The 17679-nt window shown below is 37.4% G+C and overlaps 1 protein-coding gene across 1 annotated transcript in view; it reads left to right on the top strand.

The window, feature by feature from the left end:
* The window catches only part of CNTLN (centlein), a 302717-nt gene that overhangs the window by 229027 nt on the left and 56011 nt on the right, over positions 1-17679 (top strand). Inside the window, exons 20-21 of the mRNA XM_063455244.1 lie at positions 9676-9879; positions 15437-15534. Coding sequence (XP_063311314.1) covers positions 9676-9879; positions 15437-15534 — 302 coding nt within the window. The remainder of the gene's footprint in view (positions 1-9675; positions 9880-15436; positions 15535-17679) is intronic.

The raw sequence follows: 17679 nt of genomic DNA, 5'->3' as shown, positions 1-17679 counted from the left end.
CTATACACTACATTCCATAAGCACACACATTAGATCCTCTACAATAACACATAACACATCCCCTACACATTCAACTGCCTGTGAGCGAACTCATTAGTGGAACATGTAGGTGGACTAATGGGCATACTAACCGTTATGCCCTGGGGCCCAGACCTTGAGCTGTGTAAGTGGCCCAAGAAAATTGAGCTGCTCCCTGTTCTCCGAGAACATTGATTTTTGTGGCCACAGTTACAAACTGCCTCCAGAGATCCTGTTCTACGCCAGACCACTTGTACATAATGGAATCAGTGTGTGATCAAGGATTTGCTGTGTCTCCCAGCCACATCCTGGTTAAAGTAGACTTCACCAGACATTAATTGGATCTTTGGTAAAATTTTAAAATCGTAACTTAATATTCATGATTTTATATTGGTAAATGCATATTTTAATGTATAGATTAAGAAATAATAGATATATGTGTGCAGAATAGGCACTTAAAAATATGACAGAAATAATATTTCAGCAGCTACCACATAGATATAGGTACTCATTTCCCCTATCGAGATATATACAGAGGCGTAGCATGGGGGGTGCAGGGGGGGCCGGCCGCACCGGGCGCAACATCTGGGGGGGGCGCGGACTGGCCCACCGGGACACCAGGAAATTTCCCGGTGGGCCGACACACTAGGGGGCCGGTGCGCGGCCGCCTAGTGTGCACCAGCCCCGGCAGCAATTACAGGGTGACCGGCAGGAGGGGAAGCGCTCCCCTCCTGCCGGTCACAGAATGTAGCTTGGCCGAGCAGGCAGACCGGGTAGGGGAGCTTCTGATCCCATATCCGGTGTAACAGGAAGCAGTACGCGAGCCGAGAATGCTCCTCCCGCGAGCAGGCAGGTTGGAGCGTTGCCGTGCGTTACCATGGCAACGCTCCGACCTGCCTGCTGTTCTCGCGGGAGGAGAGCGAAATCAGCCTGCAGCCAGAGGAGCTGCAGGCTGAACAGCACGCGCCACCACTGGACCACCAGGGATTGAATTGAAGCTGTTTCCCCTCTCCCCTGGGCCCTGACCAAAGGTAAGGGGGAGGGGAGTAATACAAAATTTTTTTTTTTTGTGTTTTTTTTTTTTAAATATAAATATATCAATGCTTTACCCCCCCCCCCATACACACACTACACTCCTCCCCCTCACCAACAGCACCCCCCCACACACACACAGAACCCCCCCACACACACACAGAACCCCCCCACACACAGAACCCCCCCCACACACAGAACCCCCCCCCGCACACAGAACCCCCCCACGCACACATAATTCCTCCACGCACACAGAACCCCCCCACGCACACAGAATTCCCCACGCACACAACCCCTTCACGCCCATAGAACCCCCCCACACACAGAACCCCTTCACACACACAGAACCCCTTCACGCACACAGAACCCCTTCACGCACACAGAACCCCTTCACGCACACAGAACCCCCCCCCCCACGCACACAGCACCCCTCCACGCACACAGCACCCCTCCACGCACAAACGGCACTCTCTCCATGCACTACGCTAAAATCCACGGGTTAGGGGGCGCAAATTACTTGCCTTGCCCAGGGTGCTGACAACCCACGCTACGCCACTGGATATATATATATAAATGGATTGTACACAAAGTGTGAAGGAAAATATATATAATCCACCACTAGTGTAATTATGGAGCGCTTGAAGTTATAGTGACTTACCCCTATGGGTTAACACAATATTCAGCATACAGGGAATATACCGCAGTATATACGTCTGAAATAATAAAACTAAATATAGTGCAGTATCGTAGTAGGACAGTTTGCAAATAGATAGTTTCAATTGTTTTTTTTCTCCATCGGTGTCCATCATGCTGCATATCGTCAATTTAAATATCCCCTTGTTCCTGCTGATTGGTAGTTCACTTATGTCGCCCTCCAATTCGATGCTTCTATTTCATGGGAATGATGGACACCAATTGAGAAAGCTGTTACTACACAACGAAACGCGTTTCGGGAAGGAAGATTTGTGATATTTTAAAAATTTTATCATTTTGTTTTAAGTTTTGACATAATTGTTTAATACATTTTATTTTAACAAGAACACAAGTTGACCTTCTTCCACTTTGCTGCATAAAGAAGGGTTGCAGCCCCCTTAAAGGCACATTTACTCATATACCAGGAGCCAGGTATAGGCTCCTGAGAAGGTGAGAAGCCACTTTTTCACTGCATGTGTTTCTATCTTGTGAAACTTATTACACTAGATGCTACCTTGCTTCCCTGGTTTCCCTACCCTCCCTTTTTTATATATATATATATATATGGGGATCATCTGAACAAGAAGCGATACAGAGGTACAGTGTCACCATAGCACACTCACACCCAAGCGATCTGAGCCTATCCTAAGTGGCTCTGGCCCATGTGAGTGAGACTATTGTGACAATCTGTTTGTAAACTGTCCTACTACGATACTGTACTATATTTAGTTTTATTCTTTCAGACGTATATACTGTGGTATATTACCTGTATGCTGAATATTGTGTTAACCCATAAGGTTATAACTTTAAGCGCTCCATAATTACACTAGTGGTGGAATCTATATATTTTCCTTCACACTTTGTGTACAATCCATTAATGTATAGATTATACAACACATTAAAATGTACAGTGCGAGTTTCATCCACTCTGTGGTGTTCACTTAAAGAGAAACTATAGTACTCGGAATACCTAAAGTCTGCTAAGGACCCGGAAGCAACTTCACTGTCTGTCTGGTAGACAACCACGAGAGGTAGAGCTCATCCTGTGAAGTAATTATTGCAGTTCCTCAATACAATTACAATTGCAGGGATAAATGGACAGGGACACTGCACCCAGACCACTTCAATGAGATGAAGTGGTCTGGAAGCCTATAGTGTCCCTTTAAGTCCATCAACTGCAAAATTCCTTGTGTATAGATTTGTCAAGGTGTGAGGGGAAAAATCAAGCATGTCCAATAGTGCAGACCAATATGATATTTATAAAAATCATTTCAACAGAACAGTATAGTTTTATAAAAATGGGCCCTCACAGTTAAAACAGTTTTCCCTTTAGGAAGCTGGGCATAGATCACACAAGGCAGTGGGAAAATAAAAAGAAGCTAAAAACAAGCCTAAGGAAGAGAAATATATATATAAATAGTAGAAGAGGTATTATTCTTTATAATCATAACATAGATTTGATTCTGTCCCAATTTAAAATTTTAGATTTTTTTCAACATTGTGTTCCTTCACTGTGTCGCTGAATGTATCACAAAATGTACCCATATTAGTGTGTATGCAAAACAAAAAAAAAATTCAAATGCCTTTTTATATTTTTCTTTCATTTCATATCGATATGCTCTCAGGAAGAGTATCCTAATTTGGATGTAGAGGTAGACTCCTAGTTTAATAGGATACACTGGAAGGACTTCTGAGAGAATATAATATTTTATTACCTATTCTGGAACCTAATTTAAGTGCTCGATGACAGCATTTTTAGATTCTTGGACATTTATGAAAGGCGATGAGCTAATTGCAGCCCATATTTAAGATGACCCCATAATAATGCAGTCCACCTTAGATGTCATGCTTGTCTTTAACTAGAATCCCACAGCTACATTTATCTCTGTTAGACAACTGCATTTCAAAAAGAAAAAAACATATATTAAAATATGTTTGATAGGCAATTAGCAATAATTTGAAAACTCCACATCCATAAAATGTCAACATCAGATTGTTTTAAAATAATAAAAAGTCTCTGTCAGTGGTTTAAAAAGTTTTTTTTTTTCTACGAATGAAATGAGAAAAGTTAAAATGCTAATTTCACTTTTTTATTTCTTCTTATTATGCATGCACATTATTATTGTGTCATTCAAGTACTGTACTGACAAAGTGCAAAGGGTGTTAAAATAGTGCTGTTAGAGTAAAAAGAGAATTAATCTAACGATGGCCAATTAGCCGAGGGGTTCTTAATGGTCTCTACAGGCTACTGAAGTCTAACAAGTAGCTAACGCACTGGTTAAAAATCCTTTATACTACGGTCATTTGCTTAACATTTTTGTGAAAGCTACTGTGGGCTGTTAATAAGTTCATTTGACAGAGAACAGCTTTTACGTGAGTGATTGGGAGAATCTGTTCAAACTTCAGGCAAGCTCATAATGAATGACTTATATACCCCTTCTTCCAGGGCCCACATCATACATTTTTCAGTGCCGTTCTGTACTAAGGCCCTAAGCTTTTAGGCTGTATTGTAGCAGAGAAGAAAAAAAAAAGAAAAATACTTATGCCATCATCAGCATGTTTTGTTAGGAACATTCATTACAATGGTTTTTAAAAACAAACACACACAAACACAAACAAACACACACAAACTCTAGGAAACTAGAAAAACCTTTATGTATCAATTCTGATTAATTCTTCTAAAGTTAGCCTTTACTCCTATAACATTATCAAAATGGCAGTCGAATAGTTATTTGGATGCCACATGCATCTTTTAGGGGTGCAAAAGATTATTATTAATTATAAAGCATTAATATTAACTTACGGGCAAGACCCTTATTACCTTTTGCATTTGTCTGTGTATATTGTACATTCTCCACTAATTGTACAGCGCTAAATGATATGTTGGTGCTTTATAAATGCCATTAATAAATAAATATATTACTCAGCACTATGCAAATGTAATGGAAACGTTTATTCCATAGTAGAATGCCTAAAATGAGATTTAGTGACAACAAAGTGGCAATGCGCGTGGCGGGTGAAATAATAACATAGTTGATATTTTTTCCTAAAAAGACTGAAGAGGAAGGTAAAGTCTGATGACTGTCACAAGTCTTTGTCTGTGTAGTAGGGCAGACATGGTGCATATTTGTTTATAATTCATATTGTGAAGATTGGGGCATTGTTATGAAAGGTTTCATGGGTAAGGACGAGGCTTGTAAACTGAACTCTTAAATAAACAGAGTGCCACTATTACACTAACAGAGTGGTGAGGTGTGGGAGGAGCAGGAAATCAGGAAGGAGAGTCTGTCAATGGCTCTCCATTACTGACTGAGTGAGCATGTTAGACAAGGGAAAGGGAAAAAACAAGTTATTTTTTTAAAGATGAATAGCAAGACGTAGGGGATCTCGCCATTTGAGAAAGAAATGACAGAAAGCCCGTGAGGCAGACTTAATGGTAGCCTTACTGATGTCAATTAGCACGGAAAGAGAGGATGACTGCTTGAAGAAGTAAAATTAAACACCACCAAAATCACTTCATTTTAAAGGAACACTCCATAGTTAAAATCTGATATTCAATTTTTATGTTTGGGGTGTTCCTAAACACCTTTGACAACAGTCTCCATCCAACATAAAAATTCATTTTATGTTGCATTTTCTCCAATGGTGAGTCCTGTCTCACTGCTTCACAGTTCCCAGAAGACTGTCAGTGGTAAGAGTTTCCCTTCCTCTTTGGGTGAAAAAACTGCATTAAATATGCCATGTTTATGAACTGGAACAAATGGTACCTTCTAATCAAGCCAGCTGATATCCTTCTGGCATGCCATTTTAAATAGAAGCTGCACCTGATCTTTCAAATGTAAAAACAGTGTCATTTCTGAGATACAGCATTATTTACATTTAGTAATGCACGTGACATGGTGACTGTTATTCAGACATCCACTCTAGGGTCTTTGGACCGAAACAGATTCAATCATTTATTCTCTTTTATGTCCAGAATCAGTGTGCAAAGTGTGCTTACAGCAAAAATATTCCAGAAAAGTAATCTAACTCACTTCTTCTTTTTCCAACTAAATTTGTCAGTCTTTCCTGAAATGGATAATTCTGAATGTCAGAATTTAGGCAGAGAAAAGCCGGTACATTCTAAAACAAAATAAGAACAGTTTAATAAATATGAACAGTGTAAGTTAAGGCTTTTTCAGCATGATGTGACTGTTGCATGTTTAAATATCCAAAGATTTCAGAAGAGAGTGAGAAACAGAACAGTTTAGCAGACATAGAACAAGAGCAGAATATCAGAAGTAAAAAGGGGATAGTATGAAAAGAGCACGTGAGACATGTGCATTGAAATAACCTCACAAAAACAAAAGCACATGGGGTATACTAAAACATGTGTAGTCACTGTTTCCAATTCCAGCTATCACATGAGCGAAGTGATCTTCATTTCTTAGTTATATATACATTTGCTAGAAATATTACACACAGGGAACCTTGTCATCTACATATTTAGTGGATTCAGATGTGTTCTCAGAAGTCATAGGGCCTCTTGGAAAAACAAGTATGCCTCCTGCATGTACAACATTTGTTAAAATACAAGATCTGCCTGAAAAAAGTTCAGCCATTGTTATTATAACTGGTCAGTGGGGGGGGGGGGGGGGTGTTGAGTGAGCATTTGTACCGACCGTTTGGCCGTCAAATTCAAAATGATTGAGCGAGTGGAGCAACAAATCTGTATCAAATTTTGCATCAAGCTTGAACATTGCTCCACAGAAACTATTTGGATGACTTAGAAGGCTTTCGGGGACAATGCAGTGCAAATAAAAGTGTGGCACAAACGCCTCAAAGACGGTTAAGAATTTGTTGAAAGATTGAATGGGCTGCAAAATTTGGCTTTTTCCAAAACTAAAATCAACCAAACTAAATATCCTTTAAAAGGGATAATATTTCAGGCTATTGATGAAATTCAGGTAAATACGACAAGGAAGCTGATGTTCCAACAAAGGATTTTGCAGAGTGTTTTTAACACTGGAAGAGCCGCTGAGACAACTAATATCATAATATTTCCATATAACAACAAACAAATCACTACATGCACACTTTGACTATTGAGGAAAAAAAGCACTATTTTCACACTCCCCTGTACCCCTTAATTTCTAATGCCTGACATAGTCCTATTTGTTGGTGCTTTGTTTATTTGAGAAGATAGAAGGATTTCATACTGCTGCATAATTATGTATAAGAAATTAGTGGATAAGCCAATTTAGTAAAGTTCGATTCTAGCCAGTTATTATTATTATTTTTTTTTTTTATCAATTTCAGAAACATGAAAGCTTTGAGTATTCTCTTCATTAGCAGTTAATTGGTAAAAATCACAATAGGTCTTTGAATCACTATGAGAAGAACTGTTTTTAAAAAATAAATAAATAGATTATTGTTGGAATTTCGGTGCTTTATATTGGTATAGTATTTGGAGTATTAGAAAGAAATTCTGTACCAGTCAATAAAGCATGACCTGATACTGATTGTTCACTGTTGGCATTGTTGCCATTTTCATTACATTTCTAATAAGAGTCGTCTCTTAATTTCACATAGCATTTAGGCACCTGAATTAAAAACACTTTGGCTGCTCTATAAGTTGGTAAGTCCTACTCAGTGGAAATAGACAACTAGCATCTGTTATAGTTTCCTATTCCAGCTTGGCTTTTACCTATTAAGTACATCAATCCACCGTCAAGGTTATGGAAAGTATGGTTCCCTGGACATGATGTGTACACAGTAGATCGTGAAATAATTAAAAACACAAAGAAAGACCATCCAACAAGATATTATGATGCACAGCTGCTCTATTTTTATGTACCCTTTAAAAGTCACATTTTTAAAAAGCAAAAGCAAAGGCTAACAGACAAAATATAGACATAAAACTTAAAAGTACTTTTTTAGTTTGATAGATCTGATTTAAAGAAAATACTGAATATAGTTGATTTCTAAAATATTTTGTGTTTTTTCAGGCACAGAATTTTTTTTGATGCAGGTGTACATACTTTATCCTTATGTATAATATACAGGTCTTCTGTCTGCACGTGAGAATGCATTGACTTGGCTACGGAGTAGATAAAAGCATAATTAGATTTTTTTTTTGTAGGGTTTTTTTTTTTGCTGCTGTGTAATGCTGTTATGCACTTCCTGCTGTTGTACATTTGATCATACCATCGCTTACACATGCTCCTTGAAATGTAAAAATATGCATGTGGATATTGTTTAATATGAGTAAAGGTATGTGTGTGTTTGTAAAGTGCAATAATTTGTATGTCTAATGTGTGCATGCGTGTGTGTGACAGACTTTATATTGTTAAAAAGTTTCTCCAACCCTGTTTTTTTCTTCTTTGGGCTTTATTCTTTAGGTCCCCTTCCAATTTTTTTTTTTTTTTTTTAAGTTTTAAATTAAGTTTTACTAACCTAAATCCAGCGCCAACAGTACACAGCAGCTCTGCAGAGTTTCTGTCATTTCATAGAGAAGCCAGCTCAGAGGGCATGCTTACACTCTGAGGTGGCGGAAGGAGGGCGAGTGGCAAAAACATGGGATAGGGCAACGGCAAGGCTGCAATTAAGGAGGGAGAGCGGGGAGACACCACGTTTCCACTTGCAGGCTCTGTCTGCAAGGGAGAAGCAGAGAACATTTGTCGATGTTCTACGACAGACTTAACATATGCACAGAATTGACAGAATAGAGTTCTGGGATGCCTAAATCATGTGTGCCTGGTACACACATGCAAATAACTGTGAATATGCAGTGTTCAAGCTGAAACACTGCACATTAAGTCTTATACCACCATGACCACTTTAAAAAGCAGAAGTAGTTTTGGTGGTTGGAGTAACTCTATGATAAATTACTAAGTTTGTTTTTTCACGCTTGTTAAAGAAACACTCCCAGCGCCATAATCATTTCAGCTCACTGTAGTGTTTAGAGTGCCCTGGTTGTCCCCCTCCCCATTGTAATAGGTAAATCATTTTTGAAAAGTTTGACATTGCTTAGCAAAGGAGAGCTAATCTCCTTTCTAAGAAGAGGCTTCTTAGAAAAATAATAATGATAAATGTCCCCCAATCAATTACATCCATAGGTAAGATCATGTTTTCAAATGTCTGTATAAAATTAAATTATTTGTGATAGGGTCAGAAAAAGAATAAGCACATGGCAGTTTTTAATTTTATTAGAGCACTAACAGAGCTCATTCAGGCAGATTTACACTATTTAGAAAAAGGCACATAGTGCACAAACGTTGAGTTCATCTTTTGTTCAATGAAAGTTATTCACATCCCATCAACTTTTCTGCATATGCATTATGAATGCAAACAAGCTCTCTTTCCTATTGTGTAAAGTGGGCAAATGTATTATTGACTCTCATTTTTGTTCACAGCACTTGGGGATGGGGATATAAACAGCAAATATATTACCCACATTTCAGTGGAGGCAATCTACTTAAACTAGCTCACAATTAAAATAAAATGTATTGGTTCCATAGATTTAGATAAAGTATACATTCAATTTTTGAAAGTATTTCTTGGGATCTTGCTGTACTGAAAACACTCTTGTGTTGAAATTACTACATATGCCCATTTAGACACCTTCTCAGAGCTGGACCTTTGGGTGCTTACTGTAAGTTTTCGTAACAGTGATCAGTCTGTCAGTTAATCACATGTTTATTTACTTCATCCTGCAATATAGCATGACTCAACAAGATGGATTTTTACATCTGGCACTATGAATCTTAAAAAAGACACACTTTGCATGTAACATTAATGGGACCTCCTGGTTGGGTTATTCAAGGTTATCAGAATATAAATAATGTAATAGTGCAATTTATTTTTATTGGTTTACTTTATTGCTTTACCTTTTAAGTGTGTATGGTTTTACTGTTTGCAAGGTATCACATATTTTTCTCTCCTCACCATTAGAAACTGTCCACAGACCTCAATGAAGTTCAGCGGGAAAAGGAATATGTGGAGAGAACTGCAGAGCAGATGAAAGAACAGCTGGTCCAAGCCAAAAGGTCACTGGAAATGCTGAGCCCTGTGACCTCTGATCAATCTCCAGACACTCCATTAACTCCATCAAAGAGTGCAGAGAAAGAGATGAAGCAGCTCCAGAGTAAAATAAAGGTAGAAATAAATGTTGTGTTACAAGGTGAACTTTGTCCTCCTGGGTTGATATCCATGGGAGCTGTAGCATCTGGGCTTAACCCTCATGAGTCATAGTGTGAGTGTGGTATGTACTGCTCATTCCTTAGTCCACAAATCATACACACACTATCTGATAAATGTGTGTGTGTACACACTGTGTGTGTGTGTGTGTGTGTGTGTGTGTGTGTGTGTATACATACCTTATGAGCAGGTAAGGTTAGAATGAAAAAGTCAAGGAGAGGAAACATATAATAAGTAGATTGAACTCATGGCTTTAAGAAGCAGTACATGATCAGAGGGCCTTAGACCATGGTAACCGAGCCGGAACATTAGGCTCAGAAGAGAGGATGTGCTGGTTTCTGTACTCATGCCGCACACGCTACCACGTAATCTATGATCTTTACTCATGTCCGTTTGTTACAGACTTGTTCACTTACTCTTCTAGCTGGGACTAAAGGCTTTGGACGACAGCTGACAACGATAGAAAGAAAGCTGACTTTAAGGGAAAAAATTGGATAGAGGCTCGTACATATGGTGGGGTCATTAGTAAGGTTGTCGTTTTTGATCTCATATTTTTTTGCTTCTTTTCTTGCTGCTAAAGCTTTCAGGTTTCGGATTCTTTCATGTATAGTTTTGATCTTGAGTTGGCTCATTGATTGTTCCAACACACATGATCCCTGTTACTTTTGTCCCTTTAAACATCTGTTCTCATTATTATTGAAGCATCCAAGTATTTTACTCCTTTCTATGAATAGTGCCAAATTGCCCATGCACTGTACAGGATAGCGAGTTAGACCAGTTTTACTATATGTCAGACTTCAGCAGATCATTTATTTTACTATATAATTAACACTGATATTTTGGAAGTCAGGTTAGTTCAGTGGAAATATGAACCTCATGTGTTATCATAGTCGAAAAGGACTGACTGCAATCCCAGATGAAACGTCTTTGGCAACAAAGACTGTATTGCAAAGTGATTACAGTGTAACATTAGTTAATGATGGGCTTAATATGAACTTGAACTTAAAGACATTGGATGTTTTCTTTTCCTGAGATTCCCAGTGGGAATTGCTTTTAATAGGAGACAAATGGTTGATGACCCATAATGTCCTTAAGTGAATACTGCTACATTTTATAGGCTAGTTATTTGACAGTGCCTTTTGTTATAGACCATAGATAGAGGGTAATGCAAGCATTAGATAGTGTTACTATTAAACGCCTAACTAAGATAAAGAGTGTATTTTTCAAGGTAGTTTTTTACGTCCATTCAGTATCCAGTAAGACAAAAAGCAACTAGTATAGTAAAAACATTTTGTTCATTGCTTTCATCCTGTGTTCTATCAAAAGCAATTCATTGATTTACTTGGTTTCTATATACAATTGTGGGAGGTTCAACCCGGTCTTTTTCACCTAAGTGTAACTTGTCTGGAAAATCTCACCAGAATACGGGATCCTCCCCACATCTCGTGTATGTACAATGAGATGACCTGTTCATTTCACTTTCAAACATTTTTTTAACCTTTTTTTTAAAGACACAAGTCTTTATAGAGTGTCGACATTGCGCATGATCGGGCATACCATGACTGATGGCATATGGGTGTATTGCTGTGTCTGATGCCAGGGTGTAGCACATGTTTATAAAAGCACTACATGGTTAAAAGTAGAGGTAGATTCCATAACAGAACATGCTCACCTGTGAATAATCTAGAGTGTGCACGGTTTTCGAAGGATTTTGTGACCCCAATGGCAGAGAGACTGAAATAGCGCTGCCTTCATATGATAACAACAGCACTTCTTTTACATATCATACACTATTACACATATCACACCTACTGTATACACATTACACATTTATTTTTTTGTTCGTACAGTGTCCATATGATTTGAAAGGCTTATCATCACATAAATACAGAGGACCTAAAAGAAGACTCTTTTCCAGCAGTTCGTACAAGGAGACTGCAACAGAAATTTCCTTCTGAACTCCCAGTGCATAGTAACAGTGCGGAAGCAGTGCTTTTATCTTTCTATGTTTAGTGAGGGATACAGTCAGCAGAATCCAAAGCCTTTTTGTTAGTGAATGTATTTTATGCATTCATTTTGTTTCTCTGATTAGTGACAATATCTCAATTTTTACTTTATGAGTTGTCCTTTTAGAAAACAAAAGAAGAAAAAAAAGCTTTGCTCCTCACCTTTTAGGCTCCTCCAGTTCTTCCTTTAGTTGTTCTGCCTCCTGGTTGGCCATAATTGCCGCTCAGAAGAAGTTCCCATTTTCTTAAATAAAGTGAAATTCTTTAATAGCTGTCAATAAAAAAGGAGATGTACAGTATTTATTTTGTTTATTGATATTTTTTATAGTGTTACATCCATTAATATCTCTCTTACCAGCGATAGTGACCATATGCTTTTTCCACTATGCCTTTGCAGGGACTGTTGGCTCCTTCATCATCACTATGCAGGAGCAGTATAGTTTTATGAGCCGTTTCCCTTCCTTTTTTTCTACACCTCAAAGACTGTTAAAAGGTAGCCCAAATTATTATTTCAAGTGCACTTGGAGGAGCGTGAATTAGACACCAGACACCTGTTGGTATTCAAAATAAGCCTCTGACCTTTATTTTGTCAGTTGTGTTTTAAACTTGTCAGTTTAATTAAACTTTGTAGCAGTGCATTTTCATGGTTATTTCCGCTCTGGATATAAGCCCAGCCCGAGTTTAGTTTCCGCAGACATTTTAACCAAGCTTGTGTCTCTGGCACTCTAAGGCTTCCTAGCTTTATTCTGCTAGTTTGTAACATTTCTCTTAGACAGACCCTGTGAAGAGTCTCTCAATATATGCCGCTGGTTCATCTGTTTATTCCTATAAGGAAGACTTTCTGTTAACTTACCCCATATTTACATATTCTGAAGGCAATCCTCTGACTATGACTTTGATTCCCAGACTTTTTTTTCCACAGAGTTCTGCTACTGAGAATTCCCTGTGCATGTTTTGTGTATTCACTTCAGAACAAAGTTCTGCGTAATCTGGAGGTTATGCATATTCCTTGACAAAGGGAGGCATAACAGTGTGGCTCCTTGCTTCAAATGGGTGCAGTGTTCCAGGAATGAGCATAACTTGTTGCACCCTCTAGCCTCAAAATAAATAAATATCACCAGACTATCTCCATGTATGTGTTTTACATAAACTTATAATCATAAACTTAATATCCGAGTCTATTTTGTGTCTGTGTCTTTTTTGGATGTCAAAATTTCCACAGTCTTTAGATGTGGACAGGTAGACCTTAGCTAGCACATATGGATGTCCATATTTTTTATATGGTGACTGGAAGACCCTTTAAAATGCCCAGAAGTTCAATGTTGCTTCTTATAGTCTGCAAGTGTTGATCTAATAAAGGACCTACTACCGCATATTTTGGGCCACGTGTACCACATATCCTTTTAATGGGAATAAGCATGGAAAATGCTCAAACAGTACAACTGATAGAAGAAATGGAAAAGCAGAGCCAGATAACTTGCTTGCAAAAGATAAGTTGAGACCCTTGGTTCCAGAACTCATTTACATTGGTTGCTATCTCACCTTCACAAAAAAATGTGGAAGCATGAAACAAATCTGCTCTGCCTTGTAGCATCTGGTAGTAGAATAAGTGAGCTAGCTGAAGATAGATTCTCTAGATAAACAACTCTTAAATCTGAGTCTCTGTTCACATGATGGTAGCTTTCACTTACTCAACAGCTACTCCCCATGTATTGTCCCATACACAAAACTGGCGTACACTGAGCTGTGCCTGAGAATTTACATCAGTTTTTTTTTGTTAACACTGTGGCTAGTTTTTCTCTATATTTTTTGCATGAAAAATCTTCTGCTTAAAATTCTTGTTTTGCACTTAAAAGTTTATTAATTTTGAATAAAAGAATAATTTAAATTATTCTTTTTGGAAAAAAGATGGGTAGTTTGTGGGAGAGCAGGGGTTTACATTGCGCATTAAGAGTCCTTAAAGGGACACTATAGGCACCCAGACCACTTCAGCTCATTGAAGTGGTCTGGGTAAAGTGTCCCTTTTGCACTTAATGTTGCAAAGTAAAACATTGCGGTTCCAGAGAAGCTGCAGTGCTTACATTGCAGTTTAAGACTGCCTCCAGTGGCTGTCTACCACAGCCACTGGGGGTGCTTCCTGGATCGAAACGGGCCTTTGGTATGTATGAGGACATCCAGCGTCAGATTATTCCCCATAGGAAAGCATTCATGCACTCATTGCGGGACGTCGGAGGGGGCGGATCATCGACATCAGCGCTGGGATAAGGTAAGTAAATAACCCTTTTAACCCTTTATTTACTGGGGAAGGGAGATGCAGATTTCTATTCCTGGCACTATAAGTATTCATTTAAGCAATCATCACACCTGTAATACACCTGTAACATGTCAGAAAAAAACAGAACTTAAAAAGAGTGAGGCAAATGGAAATCAAAAAAGTAAAACAAAGAAGAGGGCAGTGGAGTCCAAAGTGGGGACCAGAATGAAAATGAAAGCAAAAAGGGTTAAATTTGACAGTGAAGGTGTCGGGGAAGAGACTCATCCTATAAACAGAAAGGTGGTATGTAAAAGGTCTGCAGCAAGAGACCAGATTACATATCTTGCCAGTGGACTCTACGTGCTGACAACAGACATCGTTTTTGCACAGGAATTACATGAGGCAGCTCGGGACAGACATGAGAGCCAGGGGTGCAGCTAGCCCCCAGCACAAAAGATAATATATCTCTGTATGTGTGCTGCGTTTCAAAGAGAAATGCTGCACATAAAAACTCCTACCACCATGACCACTACACACCACTAAAATGATAAAGGTGATTGGAGTAACTTTAACTACTATTAACATTTATTTACAAAGTGTAATTACAATTAAAATGATTTCCTGCAGGATTGGCCTAAATTCCATTTCATAAAATAGGTAAATGGCCTTATGTATATACCTGTTTTGTTTTTTTTTGTTTTTTTTAAACAAATGAAAACCAGCTAGAGGTGCTACAATAATATACAATTGGAATGAATTTTCAATAGTTGCAGAAAAACAAGAGAGACATATTTATTTTAGGCACATGGAACCAGAGTACTTTATATAGTGTAGTTAGTATTTTGCTAATTTTCACTGATGCTATTTTTATTATAAAGTGTGTATTTAATAGAAACGGCAAGAAAAAAGTAACATATTACATATAACCTTTGAAAAACAATACAAATGTTGCTTTTATATTTTGTATGTGAATACTGGGCAAAATGTGTCTTGCAAAGCCAAATTTATTAAAGGGTTAAACCAAAGTTTTACCTCCAGGAAAGTGTCTATTATTTATTATGAGAACAATGCATAGAAATGGATTAATATTTGTGGTATTATAAAGCTTTACGGTCATGTTTTATGGGGTGATTGTACATTTAATCCCTTCAGTGCTGGAAGCCAGACAACACATAGTAATTCAACATCTTACAGACCTCCCAGTAGCCTAAGAGTTATATTAAACTGTGCTGTGCATTTTTTATCTCTAATTTAGAATATGACTATTGAAATGGCAAAACAGTCTTCAGCGATGAAATCTGTGAAAAATGAAGTCCAGGAAAAGGAAGAACGAATTCGGGAACTGCAAGAAAGGTATGAGTGTGGGTTCTTTTTTTTTTTTTTTTTTCTTTTACTATTATTTTTAGTAGGCAAACACATCGATCCAGTGTGTTTGCTGCCACCTTGTGGTATTATTATTTTATTAATAAATTGAGCGTATATTCATTGTCTCTCAATGTTGGGTTTTTTTGTGCCATGGATATTTTTTTTTTGGAGGCAGGAAAGGGAGGGAGATTGAGGTGCTAATACTCTACATTTGTTTTTCGTTTCTCTGTTTTAAGTTTAATATCGCAGATGGATTTTCTGCTTTCACAGGAAAGCTGAATAGTGCAACTGAAGGTCACAAATTGTGTGAACTCATAAATGATTTGATGGAGTAACCAAAGTTAGATTGAGACCCCAGAGTGGACTTAATCATCCTTGATGCAAATTTAGATCAGCGAAGAGCGAAAAAGATTCTTTCAGATACAGTAATTCTTTGCCTAGGGGCTGAGAGACATGTCAAGGTTTAGCTGCTTAAATTGGATTAAGCACCAAAGCTTATATCTATAACAAGTGCAAAAGGACAGTTTTGTTTGTTTAGATTTGGATTGATTGGGGCCTTAAATAGAAATGCAGAATTTAGACTTACTGTAGTGGTTTGCATATTATAGCAATCCGTTTACCTTCCTTCTGTACATAGCAAATCACTTTCATAACCACCTTGTAAGAAATTGTTATTTTATTACACATAATAGGTCTTCACTGGACATTATTTCTTAACTACAAACTATGGCATCATATTTACAGTTATTCTGTTTCATGATGGGTAAGGTCATCCAACAAAAAAGACAAAACCTTTTAGTTTAATTAGTAACATTTATCTTGTTTTCTTTCAATGTTAGTGAATTATTATATAGAGCTTAATATATGATTACGGCTACATTTTCTTTATATATTTATATTACATGTATACAACATATCTACTTTAGATTTGTTAACAGCTGCTTACATTTAGTGATTTTTTTTGATTTTTTTTATTGATAAACTCTGATACTGATTGATAACTGTATGAATTTCAAGCAAGTTAGTTACATGACCGGGGAATCTCTACAGTGAAACCTATATACCTTTTCAATTAAGTAGTCGTAAGTTGGAGGAAAAGCATTATAATTAACTGCATCATAGAACCTTAATAGCAAAATATGTTTTATTGGTTAATAAACCAGCACAAAGATATCTCTACTGACCAGGAAAGGTTATGCTTTTGCATATTATTTTAATTTTGCCTGCTAAAATGTATTTAACCCTATGAACCATCTTTGTTTGTCTGAATTAAAACACCCTTAATAGAGCATTGTGAGCACACCCTTAATAGAGCATTGTGAATTGAACAGACGCATTCCCTATTGGGAAATATATTTTAATAGATTCTGCAAGTCAGTTTGGACAATGATTCTATGCCCAGAAGAGTTCCTTTTGTACTCTGAATATAACTTATTACAATAAATATGTGCTATGGGCGGATTAATTGTGCGTCTTTAAGCCATTCACTTTATTTGCCTGCAGATCTTTTCCTGTAGTCCTTGGTAAATAAGAATAAAATCATTGATTGGCAGTTATAATTTATGCAATTAATTCTCTTGATCTAGGATATTGATTTCATGGAATCATCAAAATCCAATATTTATAGCTGCATTTTCTCTTAAAGTTAGTTACATGTGAACTATTATTTTAATGCAAATTCTTTTGACGATCAAGATCTTCTCTTTAGCCACGTGGAACTGGAAGACTATTTTCTTTTATTCTCGCTGGCTTTCTATGTATGACTGATCTCCAAAATATTTAAACAGAATATAACCTAGCACGAAGCTTTAAAGATTTTGGCCGTATTTTTGGTAGATCGCAGCGCACGATTGTCTTTTCTGAAATTGTGATATCATATATGTTCAATCATAAACAAGTCTTAAAGCATTTTTCTCATTCAACTCGCTGTTTGTCTTTATTATCAAAATGTTTACATTCTATATAGGTTGTTGGTGAGTTTATTTTTTGAAACACAACTAAACAGAGATTACACATAATTATATATATATATATTTTATTCAGCAGCTGAGTGCCTTAAAATATTACCATAAACAAGCAAACATTAAAATAGCACAGTGCTTGTGTGATTGCTGTTGAGAATGGTGAATCATG

Source organism: Pelobates fuscus, chromosome 5 (assembly GCF_036172605.1).
Source record: "Pelobates fuscus isolate aPelFus1 chromosome 5, aPelFus1.pri, whole genome shotgun sequence".
Taxonomy (NCBI): domain Eukaryota; kingdom Metazoa; phylum Chordata; class Amphibia; order Anura; family Pelobatidae; genus Pelobates; species Pelobates fuscus.
Note: the sequence above shows the minus strand (reverse complement) of the source record. Positions and strands in the feature narration are given on the sequence as shown.